The sequence below is a fragment of the Urocitellus parryii genome, chromosome 2, assembly GCF_045843805.1.
Source record: "Urocitellus parryii isolate mUroPar1 chromosome 2, mUroPar1.hap1, whole genome shotgun sequence".
NCBI lineage: Eukaryota > Metazoa > Chordata > Mammalia > Rodentia > Sciuridae > Urocitellus > Urocitellus parryii.
In genome coordinates, this window is record NC_135532.1 from 138944301 (window position 1) to 138971542 (window position 27242).

At 32.8% G+C, this 27242-nt stretch overlaps 1 protein-coding gene across 1 annotated transcript in view; it reads left to right on the top strand.

The window, feature by feature from the left end:
• Pik3ca (phosphatidylinositol-4,5-bisphosphate 3-kinase catalytic subunit alpha) overlaps positions 1–27242 on the top strand; it is a 77476-nt gene that overhangs the window by 26176 nt on the left and 24058 nt on the right. The window contains exons 2-6 of the mRNA XM_026382822.2: positions 20922–21349; positions 21816–22025; positions 23329–23579; positions 24330–24575; positions 25433–25518. Of these exons, the coding sequence (XP_026238607.1) occupies positions 20998–21349; positions 21816–22025; positions 23329–23579; positions 24330–24575; positions 25433–25518 (1145 nt within the window). The 5' untranslated portion in view covers positions 20922–20997. The remainder of the gene's footprint in view (positions 1–20921; positions 21350–21815; positions 22026–23328; positions 23580–24329; positions 24576–25432; positions 25519–27242) is intronic.

The following is a 27242-nucleotide window of genomic DNA, read 5'->3' on the forward strand; positions in this document are numbered from 1 at the left end:
ATTACTCATAAATTAACACAATTTAGCAGAATAGTATCAAAAAGATAATACATCATCACCAAGTGGAATTTGTTCTAGTAATGCAAGGCTAATATAATTTTAAAAAATCAATTCAGTGTAATATACTGTTCTAGTAAGATAAAGTTGAAAAACCACATGATCATCTCAGTAGAGGTAGAAAAAGTTTTTGATGAAACTCAACATAATAAGTAGAAACTCTAAGCAAATTAGGAATTGAAGGTAACTTTGTCAGTCTGAGAATGGATGTCTGAAAAAAATCAACTAACCATTCATGGTGAATGGTTTTATGCTTTTCCACTTTAGATCAAGATCAAGGCTAGGATGTTTGTTCTTATCCTTATAATGAACATCCTATCCTAGAGATTTCTAGCCAGTGCATTAAGAAAAAGAAAGAACATGCAGAATGGAAAGAAGAAGTAAAACTAAACAGATGGCATGTAAATAAATAAAAAATTCTCAAGAATTGAAATACCCCCCCCCCAAAAAAAACACCTACTAGAATAAGTGAAGTTAGCAAGACCATAGGATAAAAATAATAATTCTGTATTCTAACATTGAAGAATTCAAAAATTAAGAACAGAGTCATTCACAATATTACAAATGAAATAGTTAGAAATAAATTTATCAAGATATGTAAAACCTGTACACTGAAAACTATAAAATATTGCTGATAGAAATTAAGGACCATGTTTGTGAATAGTGCTAGAATGGCCAGTCTCATGAAATCGATCTATAGAATCAGTGTAATCTTATTAAAATCTTGTCTGTTTTTTTTAAGATATTGACAAGTGGGTTTCTAAAAGTCAAAGATATAGCCATAAAAAAAATTAAACTAAAAAATCTGAAGACTTATAGTTTCTGATGTTTTAGAATTGTTGTACAATTCAAATCATCAAAATAGCACAGTATTAGCATAAGGGTAGACTTTTATAAGTGAGTGGGGAAAAAATTTGAGAGTCTCAAAAATAGAACTATACTTAATGTAGTAATGTTTTGTTTTTTCTTTTCATTTTGTTTCTTCCTTTGGACGATTGATACATCCCATGTCTTTTCTCTATTTTTTTTTTTTTTACCATACGATTTATTTTTTTTTTAGTCATACATGACAGCAGAATGTATTTTGACATACCCTATAATATTAATGAAATATGGCATAATAATTTTCTTACTGAACATTTTGCTTTGTATACTTGTTACTTTATTTGCTAATAAAAACACATAAGTAATCTAAGGTATTTAGTAATTTTTGACAAAGGTGTCGAAGTAATAAAATGGCAAAGTAATAAAATGGCAGAAAGAATAGCCTTTTCAAAAAGTAGTGCTAGAATAGTTGGCTATCCACATGAAGAAATTTTTAAGAAGATCCTGATGCTGTCTCCACAACAAGCCTGAAAAAATCATTCAAAATGTGGCTGGGCACCAGTGGTGCACATCTGTAATTCAGTGGTCCAAGTCTGAGGCCAGCCTCTGCAACTTAGCGAGGGCCTAAGCAACTTAGGGAGAACCTGTCTCAAAATAAAAAATAGCAAGGGCTGGGGATGTTGTTCGGTTGTTAAGCATCCCTGAGTTCAATCCCTGGTACCAAAACATAAAATAAACTTGATTTTTGTGATGGTTTGTGCAACTGTATACATTTATCACAATTCATCAAACTGAATTTTAAATTATATCTCAAGTAAGACTGAAATAAAAAACAATATAGGCAAGTAGTTTTAAGTCAGGACCGAAAGTTTAATTAAAACAGTAGTTCATTACTGCACTTCCCCCCTAACTTGCCTTTCTTCAGGAAAAATATTTTCAACTACTTTAGCAGCTACTTCTGGTGTTACCACCTTAAAATAATGGAAGCACTGCTCTCTGTTGGTCCACATTATCCATTAATTGCTTCTTATTTCACAGTTTCAACTCATTTCTATATCTTCCTTTGTCTTATCATCCTGATATATTTAATCATTATTGATTGGTTAAATCAGATTTAGCAGGAGGTTTTGTTATGTTTTTCTTTTTTTGTTTGCTTGTTTTCTGCCGTACCTGGGTATTGATGCCATTGAGCTACATCCCCAGCCTTTTTCATTTTCATTTTGAAACAGAGTCTCTGGCAAGTTGCCCTGGCTGACTTGGAACTTTGGATTGTCCAGAGTAATAGTGGGTCTACAGGTATGTGTTTCACCCAGCTTAGATTTTGTGTTTTCATTATTATGACCATATGCTATGAAGTAAATACTGCATAGGCTTATATTTTTTGTTACAACTTGACAATTAAATAATTGCCTCATCTTAAAATTTTGCTTAGTTATCATTGCAATTTGAATGTCTTCCCATAGGCTTTTAATCCATCTTCATCTTCTCAGTAACTGTCACCTGTGAGATAACCAGTTCGTTTTTTTTCCTGAGGTATCCTTCCTGGTACCTGAGTGTTCATGATTCCTCTCTAGGTCATTTTATAGCTGTTACCTTAGACTTGTCTTTGATCTCATCCTGAAACTTCCTTATACCTACTTCCCGTATGGAAGCTTTGATTCCTGTGCCCTATACCTTCATTTTACAGGAGCATTTGCTGTAGTTGCTTTCTGCAATGAGATAACTGGGAAAGTAAATTTTTGAGATTTTTATATACCTTAATATGTCATTTTCTACTCTGTTAATTATACAACACTTTGTAAAATTCTAAGTTGAAAGTCATTTTTACTAAAAATTTTTAGAGTATTGTTTGCTTGGTGTCTTCAGGCTTCCAGTTTTGCTTTTTAATGGTTCAGTGCCATTCTGGTTCCTGATCTTTTATTTTTGTATTTCTTTTTTTTCTGTCTAGAAGTGATTTTTTTTCTCCCTTCATGCCTGGTGTTTGAAAATTTTATGGTAGTGTACCTTGATGTGCGTCTTTTTTTAAGATTTATTGTGCTGTGTACTCAGTTAAGTCCTTTCTGGACACTTGATCTTTAATTCCTGGAAGTTTTCTAGCTTTTATTTTTAATTTTTAAGAATTTTCCCCACTCTATTTTAATCCTTCTTTCTAGAACTTCTAAATCTAATAAATACTAATTAGATATTAGACTTTTTTTCTGATTTTTACCTTTCCCTCCTATTACTCATCTCTTTCTTTTTATTCTGACATCTGGAAAATTGCTTTGTCTTTACCTTTAAACTTGGATTACATTTTTTTTTTACATTTTATTCTGTTTGTTTTTGTTGGTTTCTTAAGAATGCAGTATTTTCTCTTAAAGTGTATTTAATATTACAGTTTCTTTGACATTCCCTCTTTATCAGCTTTCTCTCTTAGCTAGTACTTGTGTTTTGTTTAGTCTCAGACTTTAATATTGGAAATTTTCTTCAAATGCATTAAGATGCTTAGTTTTCATTCATATTTGAAAGGCAGTAATAGATGATTAAAAACTCTTGATTTGGGGTCAGAGTTCTTGTCTATTGGTGAATTATGCCATCTGAAATCCCTAACTGTCATGATCCTTCTCTCTAGGTTGGTTAGTTTGGGATCCCCTTCTGAAGAAAATCTGGTCTCCAATGTGGGCTCCTTATGTTTTAGAGCTAGCCTGAAGAAAATAAAGGGGAGGGGGGACGGTGGTCAGGTCTCACTGGATTTCCACATAATCCTCTGGTTTTAGTCACAACTTTACCTATGCCTACTTCAGTGCCTATTAAAGTTCAAAGCCTCTTGGGTTTAGTGTTTCTAGAAGTTGTGCACATTAAATTCTAATTTCTGCAGGGCTGGGAAGTCTTTAACTATACCAACTGGAATTAGAGACCTGGAATTCCATTGTGCTACCACCTCTCTAGAGACCTGGAATTCTAATCATTCTAGGAATTTCCCAGTCCTAACTCTTGGAGTTTTGTGACAATTTACATTCTTCTTATCTACAAGCACTTAAATTTTAGTATTCTTAACCTCTGCTCAGTGATTTTTTTCATCCACTGTCTAATCCTGCCTCCATATATTATGGCTTAAGGATTATAGGTTTTTTACTTCATCAGAAAAGGTGTTTTTCTTTTTCTCATCCTCCTTGTTTAGAAATAATTAAGGACACAAAAGTCTTTATTCCGGTATTTTAGAACCAAAGGTCTTTTTAAAACTTTTTTTAACACAGTGTTGTACAGCTCTTCCCCATCTCCTAACTGTATCTTAGAGATGTGTTTCTGTCAGTACATTCTTTTTAACAGCTATATTATTCTACAGAATGCTTTGCTTTCATTTATGCAATCATTTCTCTTAGGAATATTCTTGAGTTTAAACTAAATGTTGAAACTAAAAGTTTAACTTTATGAAAATTAGTTCTCCAAAGGGCTTACTGTTTTGCAATCCAACCAGTAGTGAGAGTTCCAGTTGCTCTACATCCTCATAAATATTTAGTGGTATCTGTTTTTTTCTTTTAAACTTTAGCTATTCTATTGGTATCTCACTATGTAATGAGAGTCACAACTTTACCTATATCTACTTGTGTTGGTGGATATTTTGGTTGTTTCTACTTTTTGTTTTCATGAATATTGCAGAAGTGAACATTCTTTATCCTAATTTTTTATTACTTTTTACAAATATACCCATAAGGCTTTATTTCTAGAACTAAGATCAGCTAAGTCTAAGAATAAGTGTATTTAAATTTTGAATCAGGGCTGGGGATGTGGCTCAAGTGGTAGCGCGCTAGCCTGGCATGCGTGCGGCCCGGGTTCGATCCTCAGCACCACATACAAAGATGTTGTGCCTGCCAAAAACTAAAAAATAAATATTAAAAAAATAAATAAATAAATAAATAAATTTTGAATCATATTGTCAAATTGTCTCTCCAAAAGTTTACATCCTCGCCAATGATCTGAAAGAGCTATCTTTGCAATGACTGGTTTTCATCAAGCTTAAATTGTTGTTGTTTTTTTTTTTTTCAATCAGATAGGGAGAAAATGGGACTCAGACATTGTTTTTATTTGCATACTTTGTTATTTTCCTAGGCTTATTGTCTACTTAAGCTTTTTTTCCTGAAAATTGTGTATTTGTAACCTTTTTACTCTTGCTGATTTGTCTGAGCTATTTGTAAATTACAAAAATTAGCCCTTTGCCACATGGGTTACAAATATTTCTTCCCAGTTTGCCAGTCTAATTTAGTTTATGGTAGTTTTTCCAGACCAGAATCTTCAACATTTAATTGATAAGGTTAAAAAATCATTTTCTGTATGGCTTCTTTATATTATAGCATTAATATATAAAGCACAATTTTCCTTTTTATGAAGAATAATCAATTACAAGGTACAAAAGAAGAACCAAGGGCTGGGGCTGGGGCTCAGAGTTAGAGCGCTTGCCTAGCATACCTGAGGCACTGGGTTTAATCCTCAGCAGCACATAAAATAAAATAAAGATATCATGCCCACCTATAACTAAAAAATAAATATTAAAAAAGAACCCAGTCACCAAATAAAAGAAATCAGTTATATAGAAATAAATTTAAGTCATAATAGAACTTATGTGAAGAAATCTTTTTAAACTAATAAAAAGGAAAATTTTCTTGGATAGGACACAAAATATCTAAACAAAAGAAATTTTGATATGTAGGATTTACTCAAAATTAATACATTTTGCTCATCAAAAGATAGTATTAGGAAATGAAATGCCTTAGAATGGAGGGAAATTATTCGTACTTATAATAATTGATATCCAAAATCTATAAAGAACCTTTGAAATCAACATTTTTTAAATGAACTAGGTAATAAGAAATTATGAGAAGACTCAGATGTTTCACAGAAGATGTACAAAAGACCTATAAGCACTTGAAAATATTTCAAAATTATTAGTCATCAGTATGTAAATCATAACCATAATGAGGGCTGAGAGGGTAGCTAAGGGTAGAGTATGTGCCTACAATTCAGTTTCCATCACCAAAAATCCAACAAAACACTAATGAACTCTAATTACATAGTGAGATACCAATAGAATAGCTAAAGTTTAAAAGAAAAAAACTGATACCACTAAATATTTATGAGGATGCAGAGCAACTGGAACTCTCATTACTGGTTGGATTGCAAAACAGTAAGCCCTTTGGAGAACTAATTTTCATAAAGTTAAACATAACATTTAGTTTAAACTAGAGAACATTCCTAAGTTTGCTGGTTTCCTAAGAGGACTCATAAATATGTTTTTATGACTTACTATAACTATAGCAAAAGGATACAGAGCACAGTCAGCAAAGGCAAAAGGTAAGTGAAGCAAAATCCAGGGGAACTAAACGCAAGTTTCCAAGGGTCCTTTGCCAGTGAACTCATGCTTAATTCCCCCAGCAAATAATTTGACAACCACCTGTGAAATATTATATAAGTAAAGCAGAAAAGCTCATTAGAGATTCAGTATCCAGGGATTTTTCTGAGGCCAGATCACACCCTCTCCCTGGCACAAACCCAAAATTCCAGACTCCCTGAACAAAAGCAGGTATTTAGCATAAATCACATTTTTGTCATATATCATTGAGCAACTCTTACCAGATTGGGGGTGGGGTGGGGGAAGAAATCATCCCCAAATCCAAAATTCAAGTTTCCAGACACTAAGGCCAGTCTTGCAATTAGACTTTTTTCAGGATATAACCAGTTCTTTTAAAGAATGTTAACTTGTTTCTGAACATCTTACAACCCAGTATTTGTCTCCCTAAGTATTTATGAAGAATATTTATTCACCTAAAAGAATTTCTTTTAAATGTAAAAATGTTCATAGCCAAAGCTGAAAACCGTCCATATCTTGGACAACTAGAGGTTGAATAAACAAGTTCTTGTATATTTTGGGATACTACTTAGCAATTAAAAAGAAGTAATTACCTGAATGGAGATGTAATATGGCTGTAGAATATCCTACCATGTGTGAGCACCTGAGTTCCAACCCCAGCACCTAAAAAAATTAAATGAATTAATTGTTGACAAAACTGACAGATTAAAAACATGAATGTAGTCACAGCATCACAAAAGAAAGTAAACAAAAACAACATACCAAGCAAAAGAAACCAAACACAAGAGTGTACATTATGTGCCTCAATTTATATTAAAGAGTCAGCAGACTAATATGTAATTATAGAAACAAAAATTTATTTGGGGAGGGGGTGACAGAAATTAATTGGAGAAGGGCACCAGGGAGGGAATGTTCTAGGGTAATAGAAATGGAATGTGTGTTTTGTGGTGCTTTTATAGGTATAAAAAGTTGTCAAAATCAAAGTATGTTCAGTTCATTAGATGTTAACTAAGTATAGTTTTTTAAAATAGTTATGAAAGAACACTGAAAATAGATAAGTGGATATGCTAACTTGGCTAGGAAAATATCTAGCAAAGATGTCAGTTTTCTTTAAATTAGTATAAAGTGTACTCAGTCAAAATACTACAAGCTTTGCTTTGATCTTTGTTTTTTAATTTAACCAAGTATCTCTGAAGTTTATCTGGAAAGATAAGCCAAATTTAATGAGACTGAAGGGACCTTAGAGAAGGCAATAGAACTGAATTTAAAGGATGAGTATGACTGAAATGGCAGCAAATAGAAATAGAGATTAAAAAAAAGAACATGGATTCTGTTTACCCCTGACCCACCCAAAAAAAATCTATTAAAATTTGAGCTTAGTGGGAAAAACTAGAACATAATTAAAATGGTTGCTGAGACTGAATGTGAGGCATATTCTAGATATTAAGAGATTGACCATACTGATTGAGTTGAGTAATGGTATAAGTAGGTATGTGTTTTAGGTCATCAATTTTAGTGACACTGGATAATAAAATGTGGAGTGGGAAAAATGAACGTTGTCTGCTTTTCAGGCTTTTGGCATAGTTCTTACCTTCTCATTTAACATGTGGTACCCTTCTCATTCACTACCTGTCAGAAATCCTTTTCATTCATTCAAAGTGTACCTCACCCTTTCTTTTCCGTCACCTACCCCTCCACCTAAGTTACCAGTATCTTATAGAAAGAATTTGCTTACTTTATATAGGTCATTTTTTCCATATCAGAGCTTGTTAAGTGAGGTCTAATAGTGATAGAGTGGGAGGAAAAAATGATGAATTTAAGAATGACGAGTGGAAGTGATATCACACATGAGTTGAAAATGCTAAAGGTTCTAATCTTGAGAACTGAGAAAGATGATTTCATGGAGAATGTCCACATTTGAGTACTCAAGCAGAGTAAGAGGTATCAACAAAATAAATAATTAAAGGAGGTCTTAACATTGTTGATTCTTTTAACTTTTTTAATTGGGAAAATTTGAAGTAGGAGCTATAATTAAACCATTTACAACATCAGTATTTCCTTAGTTTAGTAAGAAGATATCTTTAAGATGAAATATAAATATGAATCTAAGAACTTTTGTTGGTTGGTTGGTTGGTTGGTTGGTTTCTTACTTGGTGCTGAGGATTGAACACACAACTTCTCACATACTAGTAAGTCATGTTCTACCACTGATCTGTACTCAAGTCCCTGAGTCTTGAGAACTTTTTAAACACTTAATGTTATGGAAATAAATATCCACTTTTAGAATGATCTCTATGCAATTATTACAGTGATTTTGTAATAGATGCTCAAATAGGGAGGGAAAGATCAGGGTGAAGGTTGGCCTGAGAAAATGATATCCTGACAGGACAGAACAAAAGAGCAGTACTGAAATAATTAGACTAAAGGTTGTTTTCCTGTCACCACACACCAGATATGGAGAGTAGTAAAAGCAGACAGATGGACAGTTCTGCTAGTTTTGGAATGTGTGAAAAAAGAAAAGAAACATTCTGTTCCTTTTACTTAAAAAAGGAATTCCTAGGCTAAATTGCTGGTCTCAGTAATAAGTTTCATATTCTGACCAAAGAAACATTTTTTTTACCCTGGGGATAATGACTCATGCTCTTCTCAGAATTTTGCTTTTGTGGATACTAAAATATAGTCATAAGTACTGCACTGTTAGTTGGAGCTAATGATATTATTGAGTATTCTAGTGATGGTTAGGAATGTTAGTATTGTAAACCCAGTTGTAACAAAGGAACCAAGCACATCTTAGTTAACTGATTCTAGGAGATGAAAAAGTACATTTTTTAAAAAAAGCTAATTACTATAATTTGGTGGATTATGCAATGAAACTAGGACCTCTAATTACATTTTTTAAAAATACTTTATCATTTTGATAGGTTGGTGTCAAAAGGCAAATCTTCTTCCAATATTGGATGGGGTTTGTTTTGTTTTGTTTTGGTGGTGCTGGGGATTGAGCCCAGGGCCTCATGCCAGGCAAGCTACTTCACTGCTGAGCTACATCCCCAAATCTCTCAGCTTCCAGTATTGACAATGTAGATACCTTTTCTCCCTGGGCCTTTTTTTTCCCCTTACATCTCTCAAAATTAGTATGAGATTTTAAGAAATAGAGGTTTTAATGTGCTTTTTATGGACTATAATAAGTCACTCTTCGATCAGAATTTTCACCATGTCAGGATATTGACATCACATGTTCATCTGCATAATTACTGTTATTGGACACATACACAAAAGGCTTTGTTAATGTCCCTTATAATGTCTTTCTCCAACATAGGTACTTTCCCTTATCTCTTCACTTGAATCTTTGCAGTCACTGCCTTTTCTTGGGTTATCTTGTTAGCCTCTCTATAGCCAGAGCTTAGAACTTTAGCTCTTGAAGTTCCCATTTTCAAAGTTCCTTACATCTCCCTTTGTGCCTTTTTCAATTTTAGCAAAAGTTAGCTGATGGATCATAATATGTGAAGCAATTGGAAAAATAGCCTAAAGACATGTTGATAAGTTTTATAAGGAAGCAGTTCATGTAAGTAATTTTTTGACTATGCTTTTGGGTTGTCAACTGTTGGACTATAACACATCGTTAAATAAAAACAAAAATATACTACTTACTTAGCACTTAAGTTGTTTTTACTCAGTTATACTCATTTCAGTTCCTCATTCTCACTCTGTTCTTTTTTAAGGTACAGTATCTATAATTTCCATAAGATTTGGTACATTGTACTATAACAAGCATGAGTAAACAGTAAATGTTTGAAAAGGCAAAGTAAAGAAAATCTACTAATATGTCTCTCATGTTTAAAGGGATTCGGAAGTACCTCACCCATAGTGCATTGTCTTTAAAAGTCTGATTTTTTTAAAATATCTGTTCTTAACATGACTCCATATTGTTGTTGCGATCATTCATATAACTCCTCTTCATATCTTGGCTGGGTGATGCTTGTGCTAAAATTATGCTGCCCTCTGTCTAATGACACTTCTGGGAGATCTTTCTTCCTTCGCTTGCCAAACAGCTATCCTCCATTACCTCAAGTTTTACTTTGGTGAAGTGCCTTTTTTCATAAGAAATCAAATACTGAAGAATGATTTAATCAGTATTAAAGTTGGTCAGTAATTGGTGACAATAGAGTTTTTCATTATTAGTAATACTGGGCTCTTCTGTTACTAACAGAAAAGGGGGCAGATGGCAAGCATTTAAATCAGAATATGATGTTATTATTTGATCTTTGTCATTTAAAAAGTATTTTTTTAAATAAAGTTTCAGTATATTTCATGTCTTTTATCCAGTGATATAACATACCTCTTGAAATGTATTTTTATCTGTGGATAGATACAGGACATATTCACTGAGCAAATAATACAACATTTTGTATTCATTAGAATATAATTTGAAGAAAATGGAACATTCTTGAATTGAGCTCCTAATGGGTTTATGTCATTAAGTAAAAACTGGAAAAAAACTTGTTTGGGCCAATTAAAATAGACATTAAGTGCTCAGCTTAAGTAAAATGAAGTTTCAATGCACTATATATTTTGTGCTTTGTATCTTTTGTAAGAATGGCAATAAATGTAGTATAAGAGGAGAGGATAATAAGAAATTACAATAATAGCCTTTAAGAAAGGAAATCAGTTCAAGGACATAAGCTGAGATTGTGAAATGGGGCAAAAGATAACAGCAAGGATAGATAAATAATTAGACAAGAATGTAGGGGACCTAAATATCAATATGGCAAATAAAGATACTCAGTACATTTACAGCCACGTTTTTTCAAGGCTAAAATCTAATCCTGGTTGTATATTAAATACTTCGTAATCTAAAATGTGTCCTAGGATGCTGAATACTCTGTTGCTTAATTATGTAATGCAGGTACATCAAGGACTATGCCTTGGGATGAATGAAACTAAAAGTAAGTTCCTAGTATTTTGATACAAATTCAATAGATAGTGTCTGAAAACAGGTTTGTTTTCAGGCAGTATTTACTAAAATTGAAATGACAACAGAAAACTGGCATGACTCCTCCCTGTGCAGTATTGGTAATACATGTTCAAGAAGTACTTCATATTTTAAGCTAATCTTTTTATTTGATTCACTTACCAGCAGGTGGTTGCAAAGCAAATTGATGGAGTCCATTTACACCTCCTCCTTAACCTGTCAGTATTGGCAGAATCACCACCTTGATCACAGCAGCACAGTTCAGACCTTGTCATTTGATTTTGAAAATATTGTCCTTGCAACAGCCAATTAGGGCAATAATATATAAATCCTTGCTTTGCTCATTATTTGTGCCTTGGAGTATATAATCATAGACAGAGATACTGATAGCTGCCATTCTGTGACACTTGGCCTCAGGAAATAGGGAACTCTATTGGAAACAGTAGACCAATAGAGTTTTATGACTGGTCCCTGCTTCTCTTCTCCCAGAGTGTTTTGGCCTTCTGCAGATATTACAGGTAAATCCTTTTGGTTTGAAATGTTGAGTTAGTAAACAAAAGTGAAATAATAGTCCAAAACAAAAGAGATTTTCTGTGAAATATCTGGATGCAAATAGGTAAATATATTGTGTGTACTAGCGCCACCAATCAAAGGAGCTAGCTCTATTGAACCAGACTAGACTGAAAATCTTCTGTGGTTATAAAACAAACTGTAATATGCAAGGAAGATAGAGTCACAGGTTCTACTGAGAAACCTGTAGCTGACCAGGTTTCCCTTTGCTAGGATGGCAGCATAAGACTGGTATGCCAGAGAGTCTTTTCTTCACTATCAAGATCATAAGGTTATTCAGTGGGATGCAGGCAAATTTTAATGCATGTAGATACTTGTGTATCAGAAGAAATGGTAGTTGAATATGAGTCACAGTACAGACTGAACTATGTCCTCATGCCATGACATAACAAAAATAAGGCAACCATTTTTGATGAAGAGAGACTAAGGGAAGAGTTTGAAACAGAGGAAGACTTTGAAAATGACCGTGTTCTTCCTCAGTGCAACTAAGGATGATGTATCACTGATCTGTATTAAAGCAGAAACACTCTAGTTAGACCACTAACTCTAGTTAGACCACTTTGGCTTAGGACAAATATACATTGGATTAGTATACATTGTTCTATTTGCTACTGAATACTAATTTCATATTATTAATTCTAGGGGTTTCCAAAGTGTTTTTAGGATCGTTTGGTATGCATTTGCTGTAGGTGGTGTTAAAGACGTTAAAGCCGAAGCACTGGTTACACTCTGTGGAATGGTTAGCTTTTGCTATAAAGAGGAATCAAAGAATTAGAGCCAAAATATTATATTAGAATAACAAAGGCAGAATATTGATGTATTTTTCCATTTGAAGTATTAGTCATTCTTCTAGTCTGTATTTTAAAATCATAATTTACCAAGTACTGTCATCTTGATCTGCAAATGTAAATGGGGTGTCTAGAGTTCCCTGATTTACCATTTATTTCTGACTGCCTGTTCTTAGTTTTATGTGAAACTATGATAAACTGCCTTGTCTCAGGAAAGTGAGAAAAGAAATATTTACTAGAAAACTTTTATAACTATGAAATTGTATGTTTTAAACTATATAATATTATGAAATATCTTGTATTTTCCACGTTGTAGAACTACATTTGTTTTTCCTCATATTCCTTTTTAACCTTTACTAATGTTTAATCTCCATTGGAACTTACGTTTCAAGAAATTTTGGTTCTACAATTACACACTAAAATTTGAATTTTTAAAGACCAAGTTAAGAAAAATAGTGATTACATAATTAAAGATTTTGTATGTTTTTTTGTGTGTCTATATAAAATTTTAAATTCATGATTTATCTAATAACCTGTAATCAAGTATTTGTTAATGGCTCTTTACTCATTTTATTCTGCTGTTCTCACTGGTTTCTTTTAAGCCACCTTGTTTACATTTACTGATAATCAAAAGTCTACATTGTTACAGACATTACTCACCTAGGTCTTAATTTTCTGTCATTATTTTTTAAAAAATTCATTAGCACAGATCCTCCCTAAACCCATTTATGAGCCTCATATTAGGGAACCTTTGTCTTAACATGATGCAGTAAATTATTGGAGTGTGTTTTCATACCTTTCATAGCACTGTGAATATGAATTTAACAGTGAAAATAAACTGCAACTCTTACTAAAAGAATTTGAATTTTCTACATACTAACCATGAGAACTTGATTTTCTACTGTAGGGTCGTAAAGGTCTTTCTGTCTCATTGAAGGCATGAGTTAAATCTGTTTTCCTCATGGTTGATTTGTAAAGGTCAGTGAAGGACAGCACTTTGAAAGAAATGGATAATATGCATCCTTCCAGAGCTAGTGTATATTACAGCTGTCCCTTTGGACTTACTCCAACAACAGATCAGTGACTCTTGGAAAAGAATTTTAGAGGCCCTAACAGGGGCTTAGAAAATTGTACTGAAGGACACTTGTTTCCCATGTATCTCCACAGTAGTGAAATTTGTTTAAAATTATGCTTCTTATCTCCCAAATCCAATTGGTCTCATTATTTTTTATTTTTCTTTGCAAGGTACCTTCATCCATTTATGTCTTGCTATTCCTATTACTGCCTCTTTCTTCAGACCTTTGTTGCATTTTCCCCTGGGATAATTTCAACAATTTAATTTTCTACTTTCTCTTCTATGCTCTTAAAATTTTAGTATACACCTCCCCTATCCTGTTTTACATATATGAATTCAGGTTGTAGTCGGAAGTCAAAAGTGAAGGTAAGAACATTTTGGTAAGAACGTGGTAGGCTACAGTAGAAATACCCCATAAAAGGCTATAATAACATTAAGAAAAGGAGTAACATATTCTAGAAATATTTTGAGTAATCAGACCATTGAATTATTAATCCAGGTATTAATAACATACTTTCTGTAACAAATATAGAGGAAAGTTTTTGTTCTCCTGCTCTAAAGATTCACTTGGCAATTTAAAAGTTAACTAAAGCTTATTTTTATTTTTTATCAAGTAAAAAGACACAACTGAGATATAAAACCAAGTATTAATTTTTCCTATTGATCTGAGAATGAGGGCAGAAAGTATTTCCTCAACATTTATCTAAATATGAAAAAAAATCAGAAACAAGTATTTGTTTAAGCAAATTTGTTTTAAAAAAAACAAACATTTAAGCAACTTCTGTATTTGTGAAACATTGATATCTAGAAAACACAAGCTGATTGTTTTAGCCAGTTGTGACCCGTTGAGTTGATTAGGCTACCAATTGAGTCAGCTAGATATATCCCCTAAACTCGCAGATATAGGCTTCAAAATAGCCTTTTTATTTTTAATGACTTTATGGTGCAGATACAATAGTGATGTTTTAGAAACATAACTTTTAAATGTACTTCTGAAGTGAAAAAAGTCTCTGTTATCTTAGACTACATTTATACGACCTTATAATCTTCAGACAGAAGCATATCCAGTGATGGCAGAGATGATGATCTAAGCTGTCTTGCTTAAATTATGGTCAAAGGAATTAGGGGTGAAAAAGATCCAGGGAAAATTCTAACTACTGTCAAGTATGTAATGAGATAGAAAAAAACAGAACTGAGGGAATGAAGAAGATAATTTAGGAGTAATAACATTAGGAAGAAATTTAGAAGTACTTCAGAAAAGTTTGATATCTAAAGGAGCTCCCAGCACTTAGTACCCGATTAATTGATATGTGAGGTACTTTCAAGATTTTAACTTCCTGCCTTAAAATTAATGCTTTTCTTTTCCTTCTCCTTCTACAAAACTTAGGTCAAAAATGTAGACTTGTCATTGCAAAGAGAAAGGATTAGGGATGACATCAAGTAATTCTGATATCTTTTTAGGGATCAGCAAACTTTTTTTCTATGAAAGGTAGACAACAGTGTTAGTCTTTGCAGGCAATATGGTCTCTATAGCATCTGCTTATTCCACTGTTACAGTGCAAAAGCATCATTGGCAGTGTGTGAAAAAAGTTTGTTGACTGTGTGTATGTATGTGTGCGTCCCAGTGAAACTTTATTTACAGAAGCAAGTGGTAAGCTGAATTTGACCTGCTGGTCATATTTTGACCACCTTTGCCTTAAATGATGAAGTCTAGAAATAGACTTCTAATACAAATGGAGAAAAGCTGTCAATTTAGTGATTAAAAATCAAGCTGTCAAGGTGTTGGTCTTGAACTGAGAGTGCACATCAATGTATAAAATACTTGGATTGCATATTGCATTAAGAAACCTTCCATTATAAAAGTCAAGTGACAGTGGATTATCTGAGACTATTTTCTACTCTTCATGTCTGCCATTTGTTTTATTTTGAAGAGTCTATTCCATCTGAGTAGTACTGTCCACCCTTCTGAGACTACTGATTCATACCCAACCATTTCCAAGAGATAAATGTAGGGTCAAGCCTTGTAACAACAGAATAAAAAAGGAAACAAACATCTCTCATTATCGAGGCATCTTTTCACATATTTTGTGCTCTTAGGTGGTATGCCAGAGTCTCACATCTATTTATTTCTCTTGTTGGTCTTTAATGTATAAACTCTTATGCAGAGGTGTTCAAGTGTTGATGATGACCAGATATAAGTAATGGAAGGAGATGCTGCAAGTATTCAGGCAAACTGTCCTCAACTGAGAAGTGACCATTGACTGCTAGAAAGAAAGGAAATAGGGAACATTTTTTAAAGCACCGTATTCACCCTGGGGTCATTGGTTTTAGGGCCAGAAGGACACTCCTCTACCCCATGTCTCATAATCATGAAGAATTTTGTTATATTGAAAAGAGCATGGTAATTGCTATTTATAATGAGGACTGTAACTTATAAAAGAGTAAATTGTGAATTATGTGTACTTCAAAGAAAATAAGAATGAACTAATTGAAACAATTATTTAGATAATATAGAAAATTAGGATAAGCAAAACCAATTTATTTCTTGAGTTCTGGATAGTTGTGATTTGTTAGTATATGAATATTTAGTCCTGGAATTATGAACCAATATAGTGGATGCTTGATTTTTTTAATGTTTTAGTAAGTACATCTTTTATTCTTTGACCTCAAACCTCCCAGTTATCTAGATTAGTATTTCAAAAATTAATTTTATAATGACATATTCTCTTCTTTTGCTTTTCAGTAAATCTTTTATAAATAGAATAATATGCATTTAAATTTGTTAGTTCCATCTTCTCTATCAGCATTAATTTTTCAATAGTCTAATTTAGGTCTTTTTATTTTAAATGTTACATACTCAGATTTTAATTTTAGGGGGTTTTCTCTAAATTTAGAGAACTGAGAACATACAGTTATTATACTACATTAATTTTTATAACCTATATCTGAAAAGCAATTTTTAAAGAAATCTGAGAAAATTTTAAAATCATGGTAAAATGTAATCTTTTTGCTTTTTTAAAAATACTTTGGCTTCTGCAGTGGTGCACACCTGTAATCCCAGTAGCTCAGGAGGCTGAGGCAGGAGGATCACAACGTCAAAACCAGCCTCAGCAACTTAGTGATGCCCTAAGCCACTTAGCAAAACCCTTTCTCAAAATTAAAAATAAAAACCAGCTGGGGATGTGGCCCAGTGGTTAAATGCCCCTGGGTTCAATTCCTGGTATCAAAAAAATAAAAATACTTTGGAGACTCTTTTTGACTCTTTTGTATGGTACCTACTAAATAGTGTACATCATAAAATTCAAACTCTCCAACATGGTTTTATTATCTGGCCCCCAGCTGCTTTTCACCCCTCCTTCCTTGTCACATACCCCACCTGTTTCCATGAACTTTAGACTCAAGTAGTTAAAAAAAAATAGCTTATATTGCTAGTAATAGGCTGCATTCTTCTTTATGGTTTGTGACTGCATACTCAACTCTGGCAGCCATCTCGCTTGCCCTCCAGATCTATCACTCCCACATTCAAGCCACTCCTGCCCTGTAAAATTCTGTAATCTGTAATGTTGTACTGAAACTTTACGCTCTAAAGCTACCCCAAACCTACTCAGGCTTTTCCATAATTCATATTCTATCTTGTAACAGTTACCACATGGTTAAAATTGTTTCCAGTAAACCATGAGTCTCTAAACAACAGAAAAGAATATATCTTCTTTACCTTTAATACTATACTTAGCCTAGAGCCTGGCATAAGTAGGTGCTTCTCAAAAAGAGATGGAGGGAGTAGGATGCAAAAGGAGAGAAGAGATTCCTCACACCAAGCTGTAGCTACCTGTACTATTTAGGAACCTGGGAAACTGGAAGCAGCTGTAAAAGCATCATGTCTGAGCCACTCTATATTTACTATTCCAGGCCTGTGTGCAAACCTTGCATGACCAGTGCTACCTTCAAGTAACATCTGAAACCAACATTGCTTTATGCAGCTCCTTCACTAGCATCCCCTAGTGAAAGAACCCAGCCTCTTTTTCCTGTCTCCACCTGGTGCTAGCTCTGAATAATTCATAATAGCTTTAAAAGATAATGTTGATATTCAGGTTTGTTAATAATATTTAGTATTTATTGAGTGCTTACTCTGTGCTGATGAAAAACACAATATGATAAATGTGTTTTTCATATTACCTCACCTAATCCTCAGTGGTCCAGTGAAGTAGATGCTTATTATCCCAATTTAACAAGTGGAGGATGAGTTTCAATAAAATGAGCTAAACCTCCCAGTGCCACACTGCCATTAACTAAGGAAGCTAAAATTTGAATCTAGTGAAATTTAGGGCCCATTCTCTTATTTACCACCATTGATTTACCAAGCCATAACTAAACTCCAGATAGTATCATGGTTATAGTAGATGCTTTAAAATCATCCATACATGGATTCAGAGTCTATTTTCTGGTGGCAAATAATTTCATTTCACTCACCTTCAATTTCCTCATAAGTAAAATGGTAATATCCCTAAAAGGGGTATTACCTGACTAAGTGCATGGTACATACTAAATAATAAAATGTTAGGGGATGTAGCTCAATGTTAGAGAGTTTGGCTAGCATGCATGCGGCCCTGGGTTCAAAAAAAAGTTAGCTCCATTTGCCTTTTCTATACTTCTGTATGCAAGCTCTGAGATAATGGTTTGTACAATGTAAGGCTTGGCACAAGAAGGCAAATAACCATTAGACAAGTAAGAAATTTAATATACTCTGTCTTTTACATAATTATTTCCATAGTGACCAACAGTGCTTGCCTTTTATGATCTCCAAATGTTTATAGCTGTGATATATTTATTCTCTTTATGAAAAGGGTACATCTTGAGTATTTAAGACCTTTACAATGTTAGGGTAGAAAATCAAGTACTCATGGTTATTATGTGGAAAATTCAAGTTGCAATTCATTTTCACTATTAAATTAATATTCATAGTGCTATGAAAGGTATTATGATGACAAATATGCTATAGTAGAATAAAGAATAAAATCAATAATCTATCCTAGATGTCTCCTACTTATGGAACAGGTGAGACTCTCTGGGTATGAAATAGTTGCCCCAGTAGTTCTATAACATAAACTTCTTAGCACTATTCAACAAAGAAAACCATAAACACAGCTGCTATTTTGGTGTGGCTTGTGGTTTTGGATTTTTTTTTTAATTTGAACTTCTTTATGCAGGCAGATCATCATTTAAAAGTAGTCATTTGGCATTTTCCCTTGCATTCTTGAAATTTTTTATATGTTTTAAAAAGCTTAGTTCAAGTCTCTTCTGAAATTGTGCACACAGATTGATCCATCTGGTCTTTTTACTAACCAGTGAGATTTCTTTAACTTAAGAGGAAATGATTATAAAAATCCTGTCACTTCACTGGATTTTTTGTGTGTGTAAGTTTGAAGAATATTTTCAACGATCAAAAAATAATTTCCTTATATTCATCATTGTCTTTTCAGTTAATCTTGCTTAACAGAGGTGGGAAGACAGCTAGAAAGTTCTGCTATTCCAACTCCTCACCCCCTTCATCTTATTCATGTTACAACTTTGAAGCATATAATAATTACTTGTTTGCAAGTGAATATTGGCACAGCAGAAATGGCTGATCAAATTAGGGACTATTGCTCTCTTTAGTTTACACTAACTGTGAGGAGGAAGATGGATTATAGGAGTGAACAAAAATGCACATAGATCCTTGCTGTGATCCAGACAAGAAATAGTGGTGGCCCAACCCAGGGTACTCAGAATGGTAATGAAGAAATATAGACAAATTAAAGAGAATTTATTGATGAGTTAGATATTAATAGGTATGGTATTGGGGAGTCAGGCATTGCAGGTTTCTGGATTGCATTATCCTTCTCAATGCTTTTTCATTTTGTTTGCCCAACTCCTGCTTATCCCTAAAGAATTTAGTTCATGTGTTACTTTCTGTGAGAGTGCTTCCTGCCCCAACCTCCATTGAGTTGAATGACCACACTATGTTTTTATACAATCTGGCACTTCTCCGTGATAGCGTGTATTCTGTTGTGTAACTATGAGTTAACCCCACAGACAACATATACATAACCTTTATACTCTTGACTTTGGTTATCTCTTGCTTGACTTTTGTTGTACCCTTATAGTTTAGCTTACCCAATAAAGAAAAACATAAATATAAACAGCAAGAAATAAACTGAAGTTTTGTGTGTTTTGATTATATCTCTCAAAAGAACCCCAAGATTGTTGAAGTCTAAGAATATAAGGGCCTTCAAGTTATAATAGCACTTAATAGTTTTTAAAATCATATGAGTTCTTCACACAGGTGGTTGGAACTGACAGAGTCATGGGTCATAGAATAATTCATTTCAATCAGAAAGAAGTATTAGGACTGAGATATTTGGGAAAGTGTGTGCATCATTGCAAATTCATCATAATACTTCAAGGAAAATAAATTGATTATACTTTATTGTGAATATATACCTACATCATACTTTAAAAAATAGAATGGTATATCACCTAGACAAGAATCAGTGCTCTCTAGTAAAAAGGAAGAAATTACAGATTGATTTTTAAAAGAAAGAGAGAGCTGGGTGGGCATGGTGGCCTCATAAGGCAGAGGCAAGAGGATTGCCAGTTGGAGGCCAACCTCATCAATTTAGCAACACACTGTCTCAAAAAGGGCTAAGAATGTAGCTCTATGGTAGAACACCCCTGAATTCAATCCCCAGGTCCGGGGAGGAAGGAGGGACAAAGAGAGAAAAGAAGAAAGGAAAGAAAGACCATATAATTTTTTATTACTACAGATTGAGGTCTGTAAGAGTGGGAAAAGGAAAAGAATTTGACTTTTGTAGGCTTTACTACTTTTTTAAAGTTAGAGCAATGGATCTATGACGTTTAAAAAAAAAAAAAAAAAGATCCTTTCTGGTCCAAATTCTGATGCTCCATAAAATAACACCAAGTGATAAAGGTGTTAATAGGTGATGGGAATTTGGGCTTGAATTACAACTTACTTTGCATTCTTCCCAAGGCCTCAACACTGTCCTCCTCAAATACAATGTTTTTTAAATGACTTTATTAGATTTAACTAAATACAAGTGGTTTTTATGACTTCTGTTGAAATCTGTTCTTTAAGCCCTAATTTAGGGCAACAGTCTTGATTAAAATATTTAAGATTAATTAATACTTTACCTATTCAATCTATAGAAAATATGAATTTTTGCATTTAGCAATACTGTAACAGTATTTCTCTACAGTTGTTTCTCTTTTAACAGAAGTTTTCCTTCTTTCATTTAGGTTTTTGCTTTGGAACAGCCATACATCTAATTTCTTAAAGTAGTTTTATATGTAAAACTTGTAAAGGATCAGAACAATGCCTCCACGACCATCATCAGGTGAACTGTGGGGCATCCACTTGATGCCCCCAAGAATCCTAGTAGAATGTTTACTACCAAATGGAATGATAGTGACTTTAGAATGCCTCCGTGAGGCTACATTAATAACTATAAAGCATGAACTATTTAAAGAAGCAAGAAAATACCCTCTCTATCAACTTCTTCAAGATGAATCTTCTTACATTTTCGTAAGTGTTACCCAAGAAGCAGAAAGGGAAGAATTTTTTGATGAAACAAGACGACTTTGTGACCTTCGGCTTTTTCAACCCTTTTTAAAAGTTATTGAACCAGTAGGCAACCGTGAAGAAAAGATCCTCAATCGAGAAATTGGTATGGTATAATTTTCAACTTGATGGCATTGTCATCTTATTCTCAAATGCAAATAACTGTGGAGCCTAACCATTGTCTCATTATTGAAATATCTTTGTCTGAACCAGTATCTGTATAATCTTAAATAAATAGCTTTCTCTATAAAAAAAAATATTTTAAAATCTGAAGTATTTTTGACTATTGAGCTATAGAACTATTTTTAACACCTTGATATTCTTTAAAGTTTTATTTATGAAATACCATTTATAGGAGGACTTAAGATTTGTTATATCTATAATATATTTATATATTAAAAATATTAGGGATTTTATTGGCTATTGCTTTATGTATTCATCACAGATTTTTTTAACCAAGACAAATTCAATTGTTTTGTGACCTTTCTTATCTATATAGTCCCTGTTTGTAAGAAACTTGTTTATACTGTGTGCTTAATAAAATGTTACATCCTTTATATAATATTTTCAAGGTTTTGTTATCGGTATGCCAGTGTGTGAATTTGATATGGTTAAAGATCCAGAAGTACAGGACTTCCGAAGAAATATTCTGAATGTTTGTAAAGAAGCTGTGGATCTTAGGGATCTCAATTCACCTCATAGTAGAGCAATGTATGTGTATCCTCCAAATGTGGAATCTTCACCAGAACTGCCAAAGCACATATATAATAAATTAGATAAAGGTAAGATAATTTTTGGTCTACTGTAATTGTTACTAGAGCTAAATCTTCTACCCGTGTCTTTATTTCTTCTATAAAGTCCTTTTTTAAAAAAACCTAGTTAGATAATAAACTTCTTGAAGGAAGGGATTTCTTATACTGACAAGATATACTTGAGTACTAAATATATAACTTGTGTACAGTAAAAATTTATTGATTGAATGAATTGTATGGATATGATGCTGATCTGTTGGTGAATTTTCATCTCATTGAAACTGAAGAACTTTGAATTTGATATTCACTGTTGTTTAGAGTACTAACAGAATTAGAGCTGATTATCTTTTGATAGATAAAAGCAGGTATAACTAGAAACTTAATAAAAAAAACTTTACACATTCTCATCATCATGTATTATATATACAAAGAAAAAATTTTAATATTAAGTGCAATAATTAAGTCTGATCATAGTGATTGATAATATATAGGTGTACTAGACATTTAATGAACCCGTTTCTAGAATTAAGTGAACATGAAAATATGCAAGCTGTTTTAGAAATAAGTATTCTATCAGATAAATAATTGTTTTTCAAGGTAACAAAGTAAAAGTTCAGTTTAAAGTCATAGAATACCTTGCATGCTTTTATTAATGTATAATTCTATTAGTAGAGTTAATTTAAGACATCTTATTTCTATCTCACCCATATTATTCAAAGTAGTTTATTGCAGTGTAGCATAAGATCTTTCAAAATTCTTTTCTCCTGTAGCAAACTTTGTAAAATAGAGTGCTCTTTTCACTTGAAAATTTTCAACATATAGGAGAGTTGAAAAGTTGGACTCTTTCCATTTTCACATATTTTTCGGGGGGGGGGGTACCTCCTGACTTAACTTTATCTTACAATCTTTCCTCCCCTATCTTTTCCAACACTCTAATTCAGCATCTATAAGTTAGTTGTGCCATTCTTTCTTTACTTCCCATAGTCTTTCACTTTAGGAACTATTGAATCTTTGAAACCATCATTGAACCCTTGTCAGGCAGTTTAAAATGTAAATTAAATTAGAATGTAAATTACCTTAGACTTAGGTACTTGTGACCCAGTAGTTCCAGCTTTGCACGCTTGCTTTGAACAGAAGTCATGATCCTGGTCTGGCAACCTGATCATATATGAACATTTTTTGTTTCTAACAGATATTTACCTGTATTTAATTAGAACGATTAGAAATCATATATGATTATGTTTAGAGTAATGGATAGTACATACTTGAAATTTGCTTCTTGAAAAATGAAACAGACATGATGATTGCATCTAATAACGTTTTCCTGTTACAGGACAAATAATAGTGGTGATTTGGGTAATAGTTTCGCCAAATAATGACAAGCAGAAGTATACTCTAAAAATCAACCATGACTGTGTGCCAGAACAAGTAATTGCTGAGGCAATCAGGAAAAAAACTCGAAGTATGTTGCTATCCTCTGAACAACTAAAACTCTGTGTTTTAGAATATCAGGGCAAATATATTTTAAAAGTGTGTGGATGTGATGAATACTTTCTAGAAAAATATCCTCTGAGTCAGTATAAGGTGAGTAACAAGTTTCAAAAATATTGATTTTAAATTTAAAAAGTAATCACAGAAGAATTGGCTTCTTCTTTTTTTAAAGGCATACCTCTTGAAAATTAGATAATAATAAATATTGGAAAATATCATTTGTAAGTTTAATTTTTATACTATAATTATTTAACAGAATGAAAATTTAGGTGGTTACCTTACCTCAAAATATGAAGTATTTTATAATTTTTATCCTCTCCCAAGTAATGGCAGTAGAATATAAATTAAAATAGATATTTTGGGAAAAAATTCCATGATCTACTATTAAGATGTATTAGTAATATGTCCCTACCCTTTCTGTTTATTAAGAAACAACTAGAGAAGCACATACCAAGTACTGGTTTATAGTCCCAAGCAAAACATGGTTCTAGCGTTCAAGTTACTTATGGTCTAGTGGGCATTATAAGTAAGAAAATAGGCTGTTATAATATGTGTACCATAGCATTTATATTAAAAATTTCTGTCCTAACTACCATTTCAATTTAGTATCCTACTAATATTTGGGAATTAGGTGCTACAACCTAACTGCATTTAATTCCCCAATGTTAATATTTTAAATGTTACAAATAAGTAACTGGAAAGAAATGTAGTCTACAATGTTTGATTTTTTTAATCACTTTTGCAAATCAGTATGTAAATTCCCATAATACTCTTGCATGTTGCTTTTAAAATGGAAAACCTTACAGGAAATGGCTTCTTTCCTCTTTTCTTAATCTCTTACAGTACATAAGAAGCTGTATAATGCTTGGGAGGATGCCCAATTTGATGCTGATGGCTAAAGAAAGCCTGTACTCTCAACTGCCAATGGACTGTTTTACAATGCCATCTTATTCTAGACGCATCTCCACAGCTACACCATATATGAATGGAGAAACATCTACCAAATCCCTTTGGGTTATAAATAGCGCACTCAGAATAAAAATTCTTTGTGCAACCTATGTAAATGTAAATATTCGAGACATTGATAAGGTAAGGTCAAAGGCTGATGTTATTATTTTATACAAGTAATTTTATATAAAGTTTTTTATTGAACTATACAATAGCCTGTTGACCTACAGTATGTTTTCAGATGACTAGAGAAAAAAAAAACACTCAAATTTCAGAAAATAAAAATATATAATGAATTCTGTTTGAGTTTCCATCTACTCAGTTTTTGCATATCTCTCAGTCCTAAGTCTATAATTCTAAAATTGATAATTCTGAATTCTTAAAACCAAAAGTTTTATAGAACTAGTTTAGCAATAAAATCTAATCCAACCTAAAGTAAATCTTCTTATATTCACTATTAATCCCACTTAGTGCCCAGTGTGGTAATTAATACATGCCTGTAATCCCAGTAACTTTAGATGCTGAGGCAAGAGGATTGTAAGTTCAAGGCCAGCCTCAGCAATTTAGTGAGACCCTGTCTCAAAATAAAAATACATAAATAGCAACCATCAAAGATGTAGCTCCATGGTAAAATGCCCCCGAGTTCAATCTCCAGTACCAAAATGATCCCACTTCGTGTGAACATTCATGTGATTTATTACAAAACATGTCTTTATAGGGTGCTGCTCCAGCTACCAAAGGTTTTAAGAAATACCTAATGTATACACCAATTTCTCTTTCTGAAGTACAACAACTCTGAATTAACATATCTAGCTAAAAGTGAATATGGGTCTTGATAGCCTGATGTCTCATCATTATTAATGGATGAAAACAACAGCAAACTTTGATCAATCTATATCAGTATTAATTTCTACATGTGAAGAAAAGGAGAACAGAAAAGCTTTATCTGAATACAAATTTTTATACATACTTATTTTCTTTCTTCCCCCGCCCCACAGATTTATGTTAGAACAGGTATCTACCATGGAGGAGAACCCTTATGTGACAATGTGAACACTCAGAGAGTTCCTTGTTCCAATCCCAGGTAAGTGTATATTTCCAAAGTCACATTAGTATTTAGCAAGGTGATCAATAAAGTGAAATATTTTACATCATTAGTTTTACGCAAATAGTATCAATTGAATATATACGTACAGAACATAAAGACTTTTTGTCAAATGAGTATCGCTTGTAGGATCACTTTATTGATTCTAAAATTTCAGCCAAAGGAATTTTCTGATTCTCTTTTCCCGTTGTTTCAAGGAGAAAACAGAATATGATTACTGTTTAGTCCTGATGATTCTCCACATTAGATCAAAAACTCAGCATTTTATTTTCTTATCTCCTTTGCCATTTATGAGAAGAAATGAGAGTTGGCAAATAATTCCAGAGCCAGAATACTCTGAGGCAGTTTTCTTCAGATCAGTCCTAAGAATAGATATTTATGCATTCAATTAAAGGGTCTTTGAGAACAAACCAATTTCTTAAATGGAGAGTTATTGGAAATATTTAAAATATTAGTGCCAAGATGTATTGAAGAAATAAAAGGTAGTATAGTTTAAAAGCTTATCATGCTTTTATTTGTCTGTTTTATAGAGTTTGGAAATAACAGTGTACCCTAAATATAATAGTAGTAATATTTTAAGAGAACTCAAATTGGCACTGAAGACAGATTAAAGAGGATATTATAGAATAGCAATAGTACTAGCAAGTGACTACTCCAGAAGTACATCTCATAATGAGTATAGACTTGAGTTCTAGAAAAATAAAAGAGAAAATTTCAATCTTGTAATTAAGTAATCTTTAAAAGCCCAGGTGACGTTTAAAGAGATAGTAGTCATCTTTACTAGAGGGAATAGATGTAGTTCCTCGCCCTGCCTGGACTATTATAGTCAAAAAATACATTATTCAGGTTAGAAGGTACACTGTAGCAACAGACACCACAGGATCTTTACAAATTTCTGCTAAAACAGTAGTTAATTTCCTATACATACTGCATGTCTGTCACAGGTGGGATGGAATTGTTATGAGAATAGAAAAATAGTATTTTGAGGAAATAATGGCCAGAATTTTTCCAAATTTGGTGAAAACTGTTAAATTTACCCATCTAAAGAGCTCAACAAGCTCCAAGCAAAGACTCCTAAATACAGTAACCCAAGGTACATTTATCCTAGTTATTTCAAGTACCAAAAATAAAGGGTAGTAAAATTAAAGGCAGGTTTACTTAATATAATATGATTAAAATGTTGAAATTTTAGCAAATTAAAGTAGGTATTTAGAAAGGGCTATATTTTATTATCTTTTCTTCAAGAATTCTCTAGTCTAAAAGGTATTTCCCAATGGAAGTACTGTGAAATTTTAAGTAAAAATTTTTTTAACTTTTTTGTTTACGAAAACAAAAAAGCAGAGGTATATGAACTTATTAGAAAGCAGATACTTAATGATTTCTTCATAAACGTACTAGTTATCCCTCAAAATTAGAATCAATTTAGACTGTATATATAAAACCATTTTCTAAAAATAAAGAAAGTGATTTGTATGTATTGAATTTCGTTTATGTGTGTTGTGGAATGGATGGACTCTAGAAGAATAGAAAAATGTATTTTATTCTATTAGCATAATGCTAAAACTAGATTTCGAGGCCATAACTCTCTTAGAAAATGTATAGAATACTCCTCATTAATTTATGAGCAATTCTAGGAATTTAGAAGTGATAAAAAAATCATATGTGAATTTAAGTAGATATGCCTTTAATTTTTCTTAAATATT